The sequence below is a fragment of the Mytilus trossulus genome, unplaced genomic scaffold, assembly GCF_036588685.1.
Source record: "Mytilus trossulus isolate FHL-02 unplaced genomic scaffold, PNRI_Mtr1.1.1.hap1 h1tg000085l___fragment_1__unscaffolded, whole genome shotgun sequence".
NCBI classification, from domain to species: Eukaryota; Metazoa; Mollusca; class Bivalvia; order Mytilida; family Mytilidae; genus Mytilus; species Mytilus trossulus.
Genome location: NW_026963295.1, coordinates 958,642 through 972,700, shown reverse-complemented (window position 1 = coordinate 972,700; position 14,059 = coordinate 958,642). Strand labels below are relative to the sequence as shown.

Genomic DNA, 14,059 nt, shown 5'->3' with positions numbered 1-14,059 from the left:
CGATAATTATTTATTTCGTTATCTCGATATATTTATATCGTTATCTCGATATTTAAATCGTTATCTCGATATTTAAATCGTTATATCGATATATTTATTTCGTTATCTCGATATAATTTCATCGTTATCTCGATATATTTATTTCGTTATCTCGTTATCTCGATATTTAAATCGTTATATCGATATATTTATTTCGTTATCTCGATATAATAACATATAATTGCAATTTTTGTCTCGCCTGCAATCAAAGTCGCAGTATGCGAGACATATGTATTACTATCAGGTGGCGTAAACTATTTTTTTAAAGCTTTATATGTCAGAAGCCAGAAGACCTGTATGCTTCATTTCTTATATGCATATACCTTATGTTACGAAGTTTCCGTCTGTCATATGTCCTTTGTCCCTTACCTCATTTTCATGGTTCAGCGATTGCTTGAAAAAAAAAGACTTTTTTGTCATATGGATTTCTCACTTATTGTGAGTAATAGGATAACCATATTTGGTATACGGGTTCATTGCAACGTCTTCAAGTCTGTTAGACAAGTTTCACCTGACCTCGACCTCATTTCATGATCAGTGATCAAGGTTAAAGTTACGTGATTAGGTCCGTTTTTTAAATACTATAAACAGTAGGTCAACCATATGTGGTGTATGTAATGACTGTAACGGGTACATATCAGTCTGGCAGGTTTCATCTGACCTTGACCTCATTTTCATGGTTCATTGGTTAATGTATTCTTTTTTTTTTTTAGTCTGTTTTTGAAGTACTTTAAGCAACAGTTCAACTACAAATGTATATTAGGTGTATGTTATGACTGTAATGGGTACATTTTCTAAGGCATTAAAATCTTCATATCATCAACAACCTTCCTTCTTGTGTTTTTTATGATAAGCTTAATTAGCCCACATGTGCCGATGGGCTGCACAACCTTTTTATTTTTCGTATTTAATTCTTATGATACTTAATAAATTTTAACTATAATAACACTATTATTAGTGCTATTAAATGAAATAATGAAAGAATGTTTTCAAAACAAAGTTAAACATGACGACGAATAGTGATCCCTATATGTCGCTTCTGCGTGCGCAGGCGACATAAAATGAGGGTCTACCCAACAAGCGCATGTGAATCAGTCTGCGACATTTCTAAACGATGGCAGGATTCACCTGACCTCCACCTCATTTCATGTATCAATGATCAAGGTTAAAGTAACATGATTAGGTCCGTTTCTCAGATACTATAAGCAGTAGGTCAGCTATATGTGGTGTATGGAATGATTGTAAGGGGTACATGTCAGTCTGGCAGGTTTCATCTGACCATGACCTCATTTTCACCGTTCATTGGTCAATGTTAAGTTTTTGTGTTTTGGTCTGTTTTTCTAATACTATAAGCCATAGGTCAACAATATTTGGTTTATGGAATGATTGGAAGGTGTGCATGTCTGTCTGGCAGGTGTCATTTGTCATTGACCTCATTTTCATGGTTCATTGGTCAATGTTAAGTCTTCATGGTTTGGTCTTTTTCTTGTATACTATAATCAATAGGTCAACTATATTTGGTGTATGGAATGATTGTAAGGTGTACATGTCTGTCTGGCAGGGTTCATCTGACCTTGACCTCATTTTCATGGTTCATTGGTTAGTATTTAGTTTTCCTGTTTAAGTTTCCTTCTTAGATACTATAAGCAATAGGTCAACTTTATTTGATGGATGGAATGATTGTAAGGTGAACATGTCTGTCTGTCTTGTTTTATATGACCTTGACCTCATTTTCATGGATCAATGATGATTTTAAGTTTATATATGTGATACTTGTAGTGAAACTTTATCTTAAGAACTATCAACATTAAACCAATCATGGTTAGTAAAGCATGCGAGACATTTCAGCGTGTGCACTCTTGTTTAACGAATCCACTACAAAGTAACAACAAGACCTATATAGTGAACACCTATATCAAGTTTTAAAATTGAGAATGGAAATGGGAAATGTGTCAAGAGACAACAACCCGACCAAATAAAAAAACACAACAGCAGAATGTCACCAACAGGTCTTCAATGTAGCGAGAAATTCCCGCACCCGGAGGCGTCCTTCAGCTGGACTCTAAACAAATATATACTAGTTCAGTGATAATGAACGCCATACTAATTTCCAAATTGTACACAAGAAAGTAAAATTAAAATAATACAAGACTAACAGAGGCCAGAGGCTCCTGACTTGGGACAGACGCAAAAATGCGGCGGGGTTAAACATGTTTGTGAGATCTCAACCCTCCCCCTATACCTCTAACCAATGTAAAAAAGTAAACGCATAACAATACGCACATTAAAATTCAGTTCAAGAGAAGTCCGAGTCTGATGTCAGAAGGTGTAACCAAAGAAAATAAACAAAATGACAATTATACATAAATAACAACAGACTACTAGCAGTTAACTGACATGCCAGCTCCACACTTCAATTAAACTGACTGAAAGACTATAATTTTATCATATGAACATCAGGCACAATCCTTCCCGTTAGGGGTTTAGTATCAAACCATTATAAAATATATGAGAAGAACATAACCCGTGTCATACCAACAACTGTTTTTAGAATAAATGTGTTTAGTTCCGACGCAAAGACCTTATCAGTGACTCAATATTAACGCCAAAATATGCAATCTTTAATGACTTGACAACAGTACCGTAATTATATCCCTTCTTAATAAGTCTATTCAAAGGTTTTGTAAGTTTCTGAGGTGAATAATGACACCTTTGTGCTTTATAAAGAATATTTTCATAAAAAAATTGGATGTGAAATACCAGAACGTATAAGAAGTCTGCATGTTGAGCTATATTTACCAATGATGTCTTTATACCGATGATAAATTTTAGTAAATGTTTTGACTAGTTTGTGATATCGAAAACCCTGATGTAATAATTTTTCAGTAATAATTGTTCGATTCTGATTAGTGATTCTCAAAAAGGGAGATGCAAATGTGGTTTTCTATAGGGATTCAATGCAAATTTTGACCTCCGCTAGTGGCCAGACAGTTTGAATTTCGGATCGGCTCAAAAAGAAACAACACTTGTTAAGGACTTTGGTAAGAACATATTTACTTATAATTAGATTCAATCAAATCAATTCAGTAGTTATATATAGAAAACTCTTGAAAAAATCGACCAAATAGAATGTTCAAAGTCCCCTGGTGGACGTACGTACGGACGGGCGGACGGACAAGGGTAACACTTTATGCCAGAATACCAATAGTTGTTCCAAAGTAGATTTTTAAACTTAACGGTTAAAGGACGGAAGACGGATGCATGATAATGGAATTGGCTGAGGCTCATGTGATTCTTCATATTAGGTGCAACAAAACTCAAACCAACATATAAATATAAAAAAGAAGATGTGGTATGATTGTCACTGAGACAACTCGCCACAACAGAACAAATGACTCAGAAATTAACAGCTATAGGTCACCGAAAGGCCTTCAACAATGAACAAACCCCATACCGCATAGTCAGCAATAAAAGGCCCCTACATCACAAATGTAAAACAATTCAAACTAAAAAAAACCAAATATGTAACACAGCAACAAACGGCAGCCACTGAATTACAGGCCCCTGACTTGGGACAGGCACATACATACAGAATGTGGCGGGGTTAAACATGTTAGCGGGATCCCAACCCTCCCCTTTTTTAAGCAGTCGCTGAACCATGAAAATGAGGTCAGGGACAAAGGACATATGACAGACGGAAACTTCGTAACATAAGGTATATGCATATAAGAAATGAAGCATACAGGTCTTCTGGCTTCTGACATATAATGCTTTAAACAAATAGTTTACGCCACCTGATAGTAATACCTATGTCTCGCATACTGCGACTTTGGTTGCAGGCGAGACAAAAATTGCAATTATATGTTATTATATCGAGATAACGAAATAAATATATCGATATAACAATTTAAATATCGAGATAACGAGATAACGAAATAAATATATCGAGATAACGATGAAATTATATCGAGATAACGAAATAAATATATCGATATAACGATTTAAATATCGAGATAACGATATAATTATATCGAGATAACGAAATAAATAATTATCGAGATAACGATATAAATATATCGAGATAACGATTTAATTATATCGAAATAACGATTTAATTATATCGAAATAACGATATATATATTGAGATAACGAAATAATTTTATTTTTTTGTAGGTCCCCTATGGGCTTCCGTAGAAATTAGACACACAGAACTGTGGGAATTTAATTTATATATTAATCTGAAAAAGGTTTACAATTGGACACAAAAAAAGAATTAAAATCAATATACCAATCGTTAAATAGTCAATTGACGAATGGAAAGCTGACCTTTTAAGTTTCCTATGTTTTATATGTTCTTCTATATAGATCATTTGGTTGCTCTCTTATTTATAATTGGTCCAGATCTACTTTTATTAACTCTTTTTCAAAAATAATCTGGTTTTGTACACTATGCATTCATGACGTCTTGATTGTACTTTCTTAATAGTTGGTAAACGATCATATTTGAACAAATGTTTAGAAAATATATAATTTCTCCAATGTTTACATTGTCATATATAAGTAATAGTGTGCATTTATTTGCATTGTGTTATATAATTTCAATTCCTAGCAAAGGTGACTGCTCAATGTTTGGAGCATGGGGTAAAAGTGTTCCAGTAGAAGGTTCACTGTTACAACTAAGAGCATTAGATTGGAGCGTTGACGGTAAGCAAAATTTATCACAATGCTAGCTTAATAAGAGTCAGTCATGTAAAAATTGAGAATGAAAATGGAAAATACGTCAAAGAGACAACAATCCCGACAAAAGATTAGATAACAGCTGAAAGCCACCAGTTAGAAATCTAGCACCAGGAGGGAGGTCAGCTGGGCCCTAAATAACTATGTGCACTAGTTCGGTGAAAAGGGACGTCAAACTAAGTTCCAAAACAAACAAATGAACTAAACTTATGTTTTACATATTTGTTCTTCGTTCCTTTTTTTTTACATAAATAAGCCCGTTAGTTTTCTCGTTAAAATTGTTTTATATTGTCTTATCGGGGCCTTTTATAGCTGACTATGCGGTATGGGCTTTGCTCACTGTTGAAGGCCGGCCTTTGCTCATTGTTGAAGGCCGTACGATGACCTATAGTTGTTAATGTCTGTGTAATTTTGGTCTTTTGTGGATAGTTGTCTCATTGGCAATCATACCACATCTTCTTTTTATAAAATTTAAAAACATACAAAAAAATGAATACTTTCCAAGGACAGAGACTGCTGATTTGGGACAGGCGCATCAATGCGCGGGGTTAAACGTGTTTTGTGATATCTCAAACCTCGTCTATAATTTACCCAATGTAGAATCTAGAAACACAGCCAAACGCACAGTAAAACGCAGATTAAAAGAAGTCCGAGTCCGATTTCAGAATATGTAACATAAGAAACTAAACACAATGCTTCATAAGTTAACAAAGGAATGCTAGCAATTATTACTGACAAACACATGCCAGCTCAAGACCTCAATTAAACTGATCGAAAAAGTATGTCTTCAACATATGGAAATCAAGCAAAAATGTAAAATACAAAATTTAGATCGTCCCGATAACAATGAAGTAGTTGCCACTGGACGCCTAGGAATCATAAAAAACAACCATCGATCGACTGAATAGTTTTTACCTTTCGATAGAAGAAAATTTATAGCACATTACAGGATGAAATTTTTTTATATTCTGCCCCTAAAAAATCAGCTATGTAGCAACTGATGAAAATGAATAGTAGTTCAATAATATGCAAGAAAAGGTTTAGTTTTAAAAAACGAAGAATGAACGGAATACATGTACAGTAAAATATTATAAAGTAATTTTTAAACTGAAATGATGTTTTTTTTTGTTTTTTTTTTAATCTTTAAGGTCCATTTAAAGATTTCCCACAAGTAACCGTGTACCACCCAATTGAAGGTAACGGACATGCTTTTGCTAATTTTGGATGGACAGGCTGGATAGGATCCATAACAGGTAAACGATGCGTCTGAAACCTTATAAAGAGAAAATCAAACTTCATAAATTTCGTGCGACCGAAGTAACTTAAAACAAATTAAGAATTAAACCTAGATATTTGGAAGTCGTAAATGACCTACTATTTGTGATTTTAAGCGAGAAAAGGGGTGGTGACTAGAAAACAAAATGCAGGACATAATTTTTCTTCATAATCACCCCCTCCCCCTCCCCCTGAAAACCCGTATGCAAGCTCCCTTAGGAAGATAGAGATGCGTGGTTCTTAACGATAGGAACAGCTTTTCCGAAAATAGCATACAAAGAATAGAAGGCTGTATATACGGTTAGCATTGCCTGTGAGAGTTCTTACACATTTTTAATTTAATGAAAAACCATAAGCTTTCAGGTAGTTTTGCTGACCAACCAATTGATGAAAAACAAAAATATGTTCATAGCTTGTTGTTCGGTGTGAGCCAAGGCTCCGTGTCGAAGGCCGTACATTGACCTATAATGGTTTACTTTTTTAAATTGTTATTTGGATGGAGAGTTGTCTCATTGGCACTCACACTACATCTGACTAAATATATCATAGTACGCGGCTTCTCCACTCGCACTATCATTTTCTTTGTTCAGATGACAATATAAAAATATGATGATACAGTACATCATGATTCATCCATGATTCATCCTATTTTGTTGAATGAAATTTCGTTTTGAACTATAAGATGATCATATTTAATATAAAGTTAGAATAATACATGTGTATATGTTTGAAGTATTCAAAAACATTATTACCAAGGATTTTGGTACATGTAGTAGATAATAACTGCATAACATAGAATCGTACAATACTACAACTTGATCTACATTGTGTGTACTACGTAGTACTACTTTTAACATGTAACGATGTTTGTAGAAAATGTTCTCGCATTTACACGTATGACATTTTATTTTAAATTATTATAATTCCAATCAAATAGGAATGAGCTCCAAAAATATGGCAATATCAGAAATAGGTGTAACCTTTCCTGATGACACATTCGGAAAGGAATCGAGATTCGGAGTCCCTTTTACTGTAAGTTTTATTGACTATGATATGGTCAATATGACCAAACATATTGCCTCCGTTATGAGACATGCAAGTAAATTTGAGTTTAAAAGGAGGGGTAATGTTAAGCATAAATGTAGGATCAAGAGCATTGTCTATATAAAACAAGAGTGCACACGCTGAAGTGTCTTGCCTTCTTTAATAATCATTGATATAATGTTGTTAGTCCTAAATATAAAGCTTTATCACAACTGTCACATAAACTCAACATTAACCAAGAAAACTAAACATTGATCAATGAACCATTAAAATGAGGTCAAGTCAGATGAAATCTTTCAGCTATACATGTACACCTTACAATCATTCCATACACCAAATATAGTAGACCTATTGCATATAGTATAAGAAAAACAAACCAAAACACAAAAACTTAACCATCACAACTGAACCATGAAAATGAGGTCAAGGTCAGATGACACCTGCTAGTTGGACATGTAAACCTTACAGTCCTTCCATACACCGAAAATACTAGAACTATTGCTTATAGTATCTGAGATATGGACTTGACCACCAAAATTTAACCTTGTTCACTGATCCATGAAATGAGGTCGAGGTCAAGTGAAAACTGTCTGAAAGGCATGAGGACCTTGTAAGGTACGCACATACCAAATATAGTTATCCTATTACTTATAATAAAAGAAAATTTAACATTACAAAACATCTTAACTTTTTTTCAAGAAGTCACTGAACCATGAAAATGAGGTCAAGGACATTGGACATGTGACTGAGACATCTATATACAAAGTATGAAGCATTCAGGTCTTCCACCTTCTATAATATATAGCTTTTAAGAGTTAGCTAACGCCACCGCCGCCGCCGGATCACTATTCCTATGTCGAGCTTTTCGCAACAAAAGTTGCAGGCTCGACAAAAATGATGTGGTATGCTTGTCAATCAAACAACTCTACACAATTCCTAATGACATAGGTTTTAATTTCCCGATGATACATTTGAATAATAATCGAGATTCTGGAGTTCCGTTTTACGGTACGTTTTATTGACTCTAACATGGTCAACGCCTCTGGGTGCGGGATTTTCTTGCTGTATTAATTGGAGACCCATTGGTTGCCCTCGATTATTTTCCGCTCTTTGGTCTGGATGTTGTCTCTTTGACACATTCTCCATTTCCATTATCAATTTTATAACATGACCAAACATATTGCAAGGCATTTTGAGTTTAAACTTGGAGTTGTGTTAAGCATAAATGTAGGAGAAAGAACATTGTCTATGTCTTTCAAACACAAACATTTTTTTTGGTACATTTTGACGAGTTAAAAATATATTTCCTTATTGGATGTGTTAAAATACATGTATAGTTGACTATGCGGTATAGGCTTTGCTCATTGTTGAAGGCCGTATAGTGACCTACAGTTGTTAATGTATGTGTCATTTTGGTCTCTTGTGGACAGTTTTCCCATTGGCAATCATACCACATCTTTGTATATATGTAATTGTTTCGCGACGTTATTGGTTTCATTTGATATTCACGCTATATTTAAATTATCACTCTGACACAATTATCGGTTCTGATCGGTTGGTTCGGATTTGGTCAGGTTTTGTTTTTTTTGTGGCTAGAATGAGATACAGAACATCGAATATGCCCCATATAATGTTCGCTAGCCAAAGATACCAGCCACGGTTCCATTTTCTCGAACAGAAGACAATATAAAATACGGATTATAACTATAGTATAGTTTATTAATTAGCTTTATGTTGACGTAATATATAGTATTACGAAAGGTTAGACTAATGCTTCGTGTATTTTATCAGTATCTTTTACGTGATATTCTGCAATTTGACAACACGATAGATGATTCCATCAACAGAATTGCCAATTCTCCAAGAACTTGTGATTTAATACTCGGGGTCGGCGACGGAAAGGTAAGTGACATTTGCGGTACCATACACCAAAATATCCCTTGAACACGTTTATTGCATCGCTACGTTATTGATCGTTATTGTCTAAACTGGTTTTTTTAGGGAGCAATCATTTAAATTCAAGGATTTCTTTTACTTTTTCGATGCTATCAATCAAATTATTATGAAAAATCGTTCCCTTAGACCATTTCTGTATTTCTCAAGATAAAACAAAATTTTTCATACCTCACCATAGCTACTTAATTTACAAGCCTAAACGAACGTATTTTATAGATATTTTTGTTTATAAAGCACTGCAGAAGTCGAAAACATTTGGCTATACATAATGTCAAATATTTTGAACAAAAAATACTTTATCTATTTATCTATCTAAAGTTACCTGCTCTTTCTAATGACATTAGGGATTGGGAAACACAAAAATATTTGCTTTGGCCTAAGTGATACCGAATAACTTGTACATCCAATTAAAGAGGTATACCTTTGTTAAGGGAATTTACTCTTTTAAAAAATCATCAGTACGTTTGTGTCAACCATTTTCATAAATATATTCTAAGCTTCTAGGTTACATACATTATTTCTAATCCGTTTCAGGTACAATGTAAACGCTTAAAACATATTAACGAAAAAATGCTTTTACGAAAGCATAACAGATTTAAAGAGTTACATGTATATTCCTGAGCTACGAAAGCCTGTTAGGGTCATTCAAAAAATTGTTTATCTCGTAATTACGAGGTAATTATAAAAAAAAATGCAACCTTATTTATCTCGTAATGACAAGATAAATAAAAAAAAATTGTGAGTCTTATATACTTTCATACTGAACCAAGGTTTATTTATCCCTTTTGTCTATTTTTATAAAAAAAAAACTTATGAAATATCTATGATTCTAATATATTATCACTTACATGTAATCGACTGGCGATCTCATATCCCATTATTTTAGATTTGAATGATTATCATGTGTTATGTATGTGTATACTTATGTACAGAGAATTAGGTATGATGAACTACATGTACAAAAAAAATGTACATGTGTATGTATGTATATTTCTTTCTATCTTGTTCACCATTGTAAACTATAACTACTTGTATTATATTTGTCTGCCTCTTGTGACAGTGTAAACTGTCTAGAGTGTTAATAAAAGTTTAAGTTGAAGTTTAAATAATATATGAAAAACTTAGAAATGCTTCAAAATTATTAAAACTTACAACAAATGTTGCCTAACTTATGTAGACTGAACTTTTGAGTTTGGAATTTTCAAAATGGCCACCGTTGCCATGGAAACAGCAAAAAAGGCCAAAAATTTCAAAATGCTTCAAAATTGATGAAACTTAAAACAGATGTTGCCTACTATATGTAGACATAACTTTTGACTTTAAAATTTCCAAAATGACCGCTGTAACCATGGAAACGGCAAAAATGTGAAAAAAATCATAATCCTTTAATCTCAAATGTAAATGAAACTTTACACACAGGTTATGTGGCATCATGGATACCGTAGAACAATAATTCGGGGTCCGTTTTGGTGACTTTTGTGTTAGCATCCTAACACAGGATTACTTGTTAAATTTGTTTTACACAGATGGGTGAATTTCGAGGAATTCAATACTCAGCGTCAGTAGCAAATTTTATGGATGACGTAAATATGAAACCAACGGCGTCCTGGCATCCACAAATAAAAGACGTGGTATATTGGGGTAAGTCATAAGAAATATAATTATCAAAAACACTGAAGCGTTACATTAACAATGAACCAAGGTTTCAATTCCCTCAGGCCAAAAGGATTCAGATATTATATGAAGGTTCTTTGTTGGCATGTTACTGAACAAGGAAAAACGTTATTTACAGCTGTTGGGTTAATACCATAACACAACCGACTCCTTGATTGTATGCCCACCTATGATATATGCCCCACCTACGATAGTAGAGGGGCGTTGTTTTCTGGTCTGTCGGTCCGTCCGTCTGTTCGTCCGTTTGTTGTCCCGTTCGTTTGTCCGTCTGTTCGTTGAACAATGGTATGATCTTTCTAATCTTAATATCAAATTAGAGTGTTACCCTAATTTCACGGTCCATTGTAAATGATAGTGCGAGTGGGGCATCCGTTTACTACGGACACAATCATTCTTGTATTCCCCATGATTCAGGGTAACATTATGTTACCCTATAACACCCAATGTTCATTTTATATAAGACTTCGATTACTCATAAAGTGTCATTTACAAAAAAAATCAGTACTAGATTCTAGCTTTCTTCTTTCGATTTGATACCAAAATTATACCAGTGCAAATTTAAAGTAAAAGTCATGAGTCAGCCTGTTCCCATCATTTAAGAAAAAAATTAAAATATCTTGAAAATTGATATAATTAGCTGATTTTATCCATTAGTATAAAGATCTTTGGGCTTAAAAAATATCAATTTTAATCTCTATTTTTTAAGTTTACCTAAGTCCATCCATAAAGCTTTTGTAGAGAAATACATTTTTTTCTCTTTTGAAATGAGATTTATTAATAGTGGGTTAAATGATTTTTTTCTTTTGCTTTGAATCAAAAGAATTAATTTGTTAGACTAAGTTTAATATTATATAAAAACTCATTACTATTTTATCCATTTCGTATGGGAGAGGAATTATATAGACTGAACCATTTCTCAAATTTCTTTGAGTGAAAAAAATACTTAGACAATAATTTCAACGTATAATAATTCTTCGATCTGTGTTTGTTCTTCGAGATTTTAAAAGCTTCCTTTTATTACGTTATACTACATACGTAATCAGAGATCAATATTTTAATTAGATTGGTTATTTGATAACCAGACCAAATATTTCATGACCATTTGATTATTTGATTATCTAGCTAGTATAAAAAAGAAGATGTGGTATGATTGCCAATGAGACAAATGTCCAAAAGAGACCAAAATGACATAGAAATTAACAACTATAGGTCACCGTACGGCCTTCAACAATGAGCTAAGCCCATACCGCAAAGTCAGATATAAAAGGCCCCGATAAGATATGTAAAACAATTCAAACGAGAAAACTAACGGCCTTATGTATATAAAAAAAAATGAACGAAAAACAACCACTGAATTACAGGCTCCTGACTTGGGACAGACACATACATAAATAACGTGGCGGGGTTAAATATGTTAGCGGAATCCCAACCCTCCCCTTACCTGGGACAGTGGTATAACAGTACAATATAAGAACGAACTATAAAAATCAGTTGAAAATGGCTTAACTCATCAGATGGACAAACATACAAGTGGACGTGGCCGGGTACTTGTACATCCCGACACCATAAGACACAATGAACAGATTTGAGAGTACTCGCAGTTATCTGACAGCTAGTTTAACGCCACTAACAACGAATATTAAGGACTGTATTTTTGATTATATTGCTGAGAAAGAAAACTTAATGGTTATGTTGTTGCATGAGTACATATTAGCAATTTTTTTTGGATTATTTGATAACTTCGATACCCCCATGAGGGGCCTCTTTATTATAGGCATGGATTGGTTGTGTCCAGCTTTTAGTCAGACACTTTCAAGACAATTAACCAAACATTACGGCAACATCACCGTAGAAAATGTAATACGTGACGTCACGTCTATTACCCAGACAGGAAACTTACATATTGCCATTTACGATCTAACAAACAGCATCGCATACATTGCCAACGCTAAATCTACCAATCAGTCAGGACCTCTTTATGCATATGAAAGGTAAAATGATTTTAAATGAGGGCTCAGTGTTATATATCAGTATGTATGGTCAGATTGTGTTTCTGTTTGTTAGAGAGAGTTGTTCCCCTTTTGTCAGTATTTTGTATTTATGTTTGTGACGTCATTTTTATCTGATTGCAATGTAGAAAATAGAAGCAGATGTGTTTTTATGTGTCCGAATATAATTGTCCCCATCCATGCTACCAGAGCTATTCCCCTAGTCTGTAATATCAGACATTTTATTTAGCACAAGTGCAATGCGTATTTCTGGAATAATCTCTTTTAGGTACGATTATTTTGATTGGAAAATAATAAACATAATTATGCGAGGAACTATGAAAGTTCAACCGTAGCAACATTCAAAAAAGGGTAAAACGAGAAGTTCGCATAATAAATTGTCTTAAAATGCCAATGATAATTATGAGGTAGCGGCTACTAGACTGATTGTACTCCAAGTCTATCAACAGATTTATCGATAAAGCATGTATGGTAGCTAAAAAATTGTCAAAACATTTTCAGCGCTCGACACGTGTTTCTGGATAACGGCCGCCATCTTGGACCTCATGTACATTATCAATTTACAGTGTAATCGCGACTATATAGGCATCCATACATTTACTATACTACTGTCCCTAATATCAAGATTACAATGTATGAATCGAGCAACAAAAACAAGTCCGACTAACTTTTTTTTTATATATAGATTAGACCGTTGGTTTTCCCGTTTGAATGGTTTTACACTAGTAATTTCGGGGCCCTTTATAGCTTGTTGTTTGATGTGAGCCAAGGCTCCATGTTGAAGACCGTACATTGACCTATAATGGTTTACTTTTATAAACTGTTATTTGGATGGAGAGTTGTCTCATTGGCACTCACACCACATCTTCCTTAAACTATTGAAAATGATATTTAAAAAAATAGTGTGTTATTTATTTTCATGTTGTCTCTCTTCTTTGTTGTAGATCATTCGTCAGACTAAATATGACAGAATTATTCAACGTCATACCACCAGAAGAAAACTCTACATAGTCACGTTGAAAACACAATCATGTCTAGGAAATACGAGTACATATTCATTTTCAAGCCTTCGGGTAGTTTGTTTATTAAATTATAAACCCCATGCACATTATTTGTTATTATCGTTCGCTATTTCAATGTATGTACTTATAAAAGGAAGCACAATATAAAGATTTTTTACTTTCAATCTCCAACCTGTAAAATGCTGTTACTTTCTGCATATAGATTTGTAAAAGAGGAAATATTAACGAAATCTTAATCAACACATCAGGAGCTACATAAGGGTGTCTCAAATTATCGCTATCGTATTCCATTCTCTCATAAAT

General features: G+C 33.8%; 1 protein-coding gene across 1 annotated transcript in view; it reads left to right on the top strand.

Annotated features, from left to right (window-relative positions):
* Nucleotides 1–13,745, top strand: part of LOC134699774 (protein dcd1B-like) — a 36,047-nt gene extending 22,302 nt beyond the window's left edge. Inside the window, exons 7-13 of the mRNA XM_063561193.1 lie at nucleotides 4,649–4,743; nucleotides 5,925–6,029; nucleotides 6,989–7,083; nucleotides 8,887–8,997; nucleotides 10,578–10,692; nucleotides 12,500–12,716; nucleotides 13,679–13,745. Coding sequence (XP_063417263.1) covers nucleotides 4,649–4,743; nucleotides 5,925–6,029; nucleotides 6,989–7,083; nucleotides 8,887–8,997; nucleotides 10,578–10,692; nucleotides 12,500–12,716; nucleotides 13,679–13,745 — 805 coding nt within the window. The remainder of the gene's footprint in view (nucleotides 1–4,648; nucleotides 4,744–5,924; nucleotides 6,030–6,988; nucleotides 7,084–8,886; nucleotides 8,998–10,577; nucleotides 10,693–12,499; nucleotides 12,717–13,678) is intronic.
* Nucleotides 13,746–14,059: the final 314 nt, after the last annotated feature.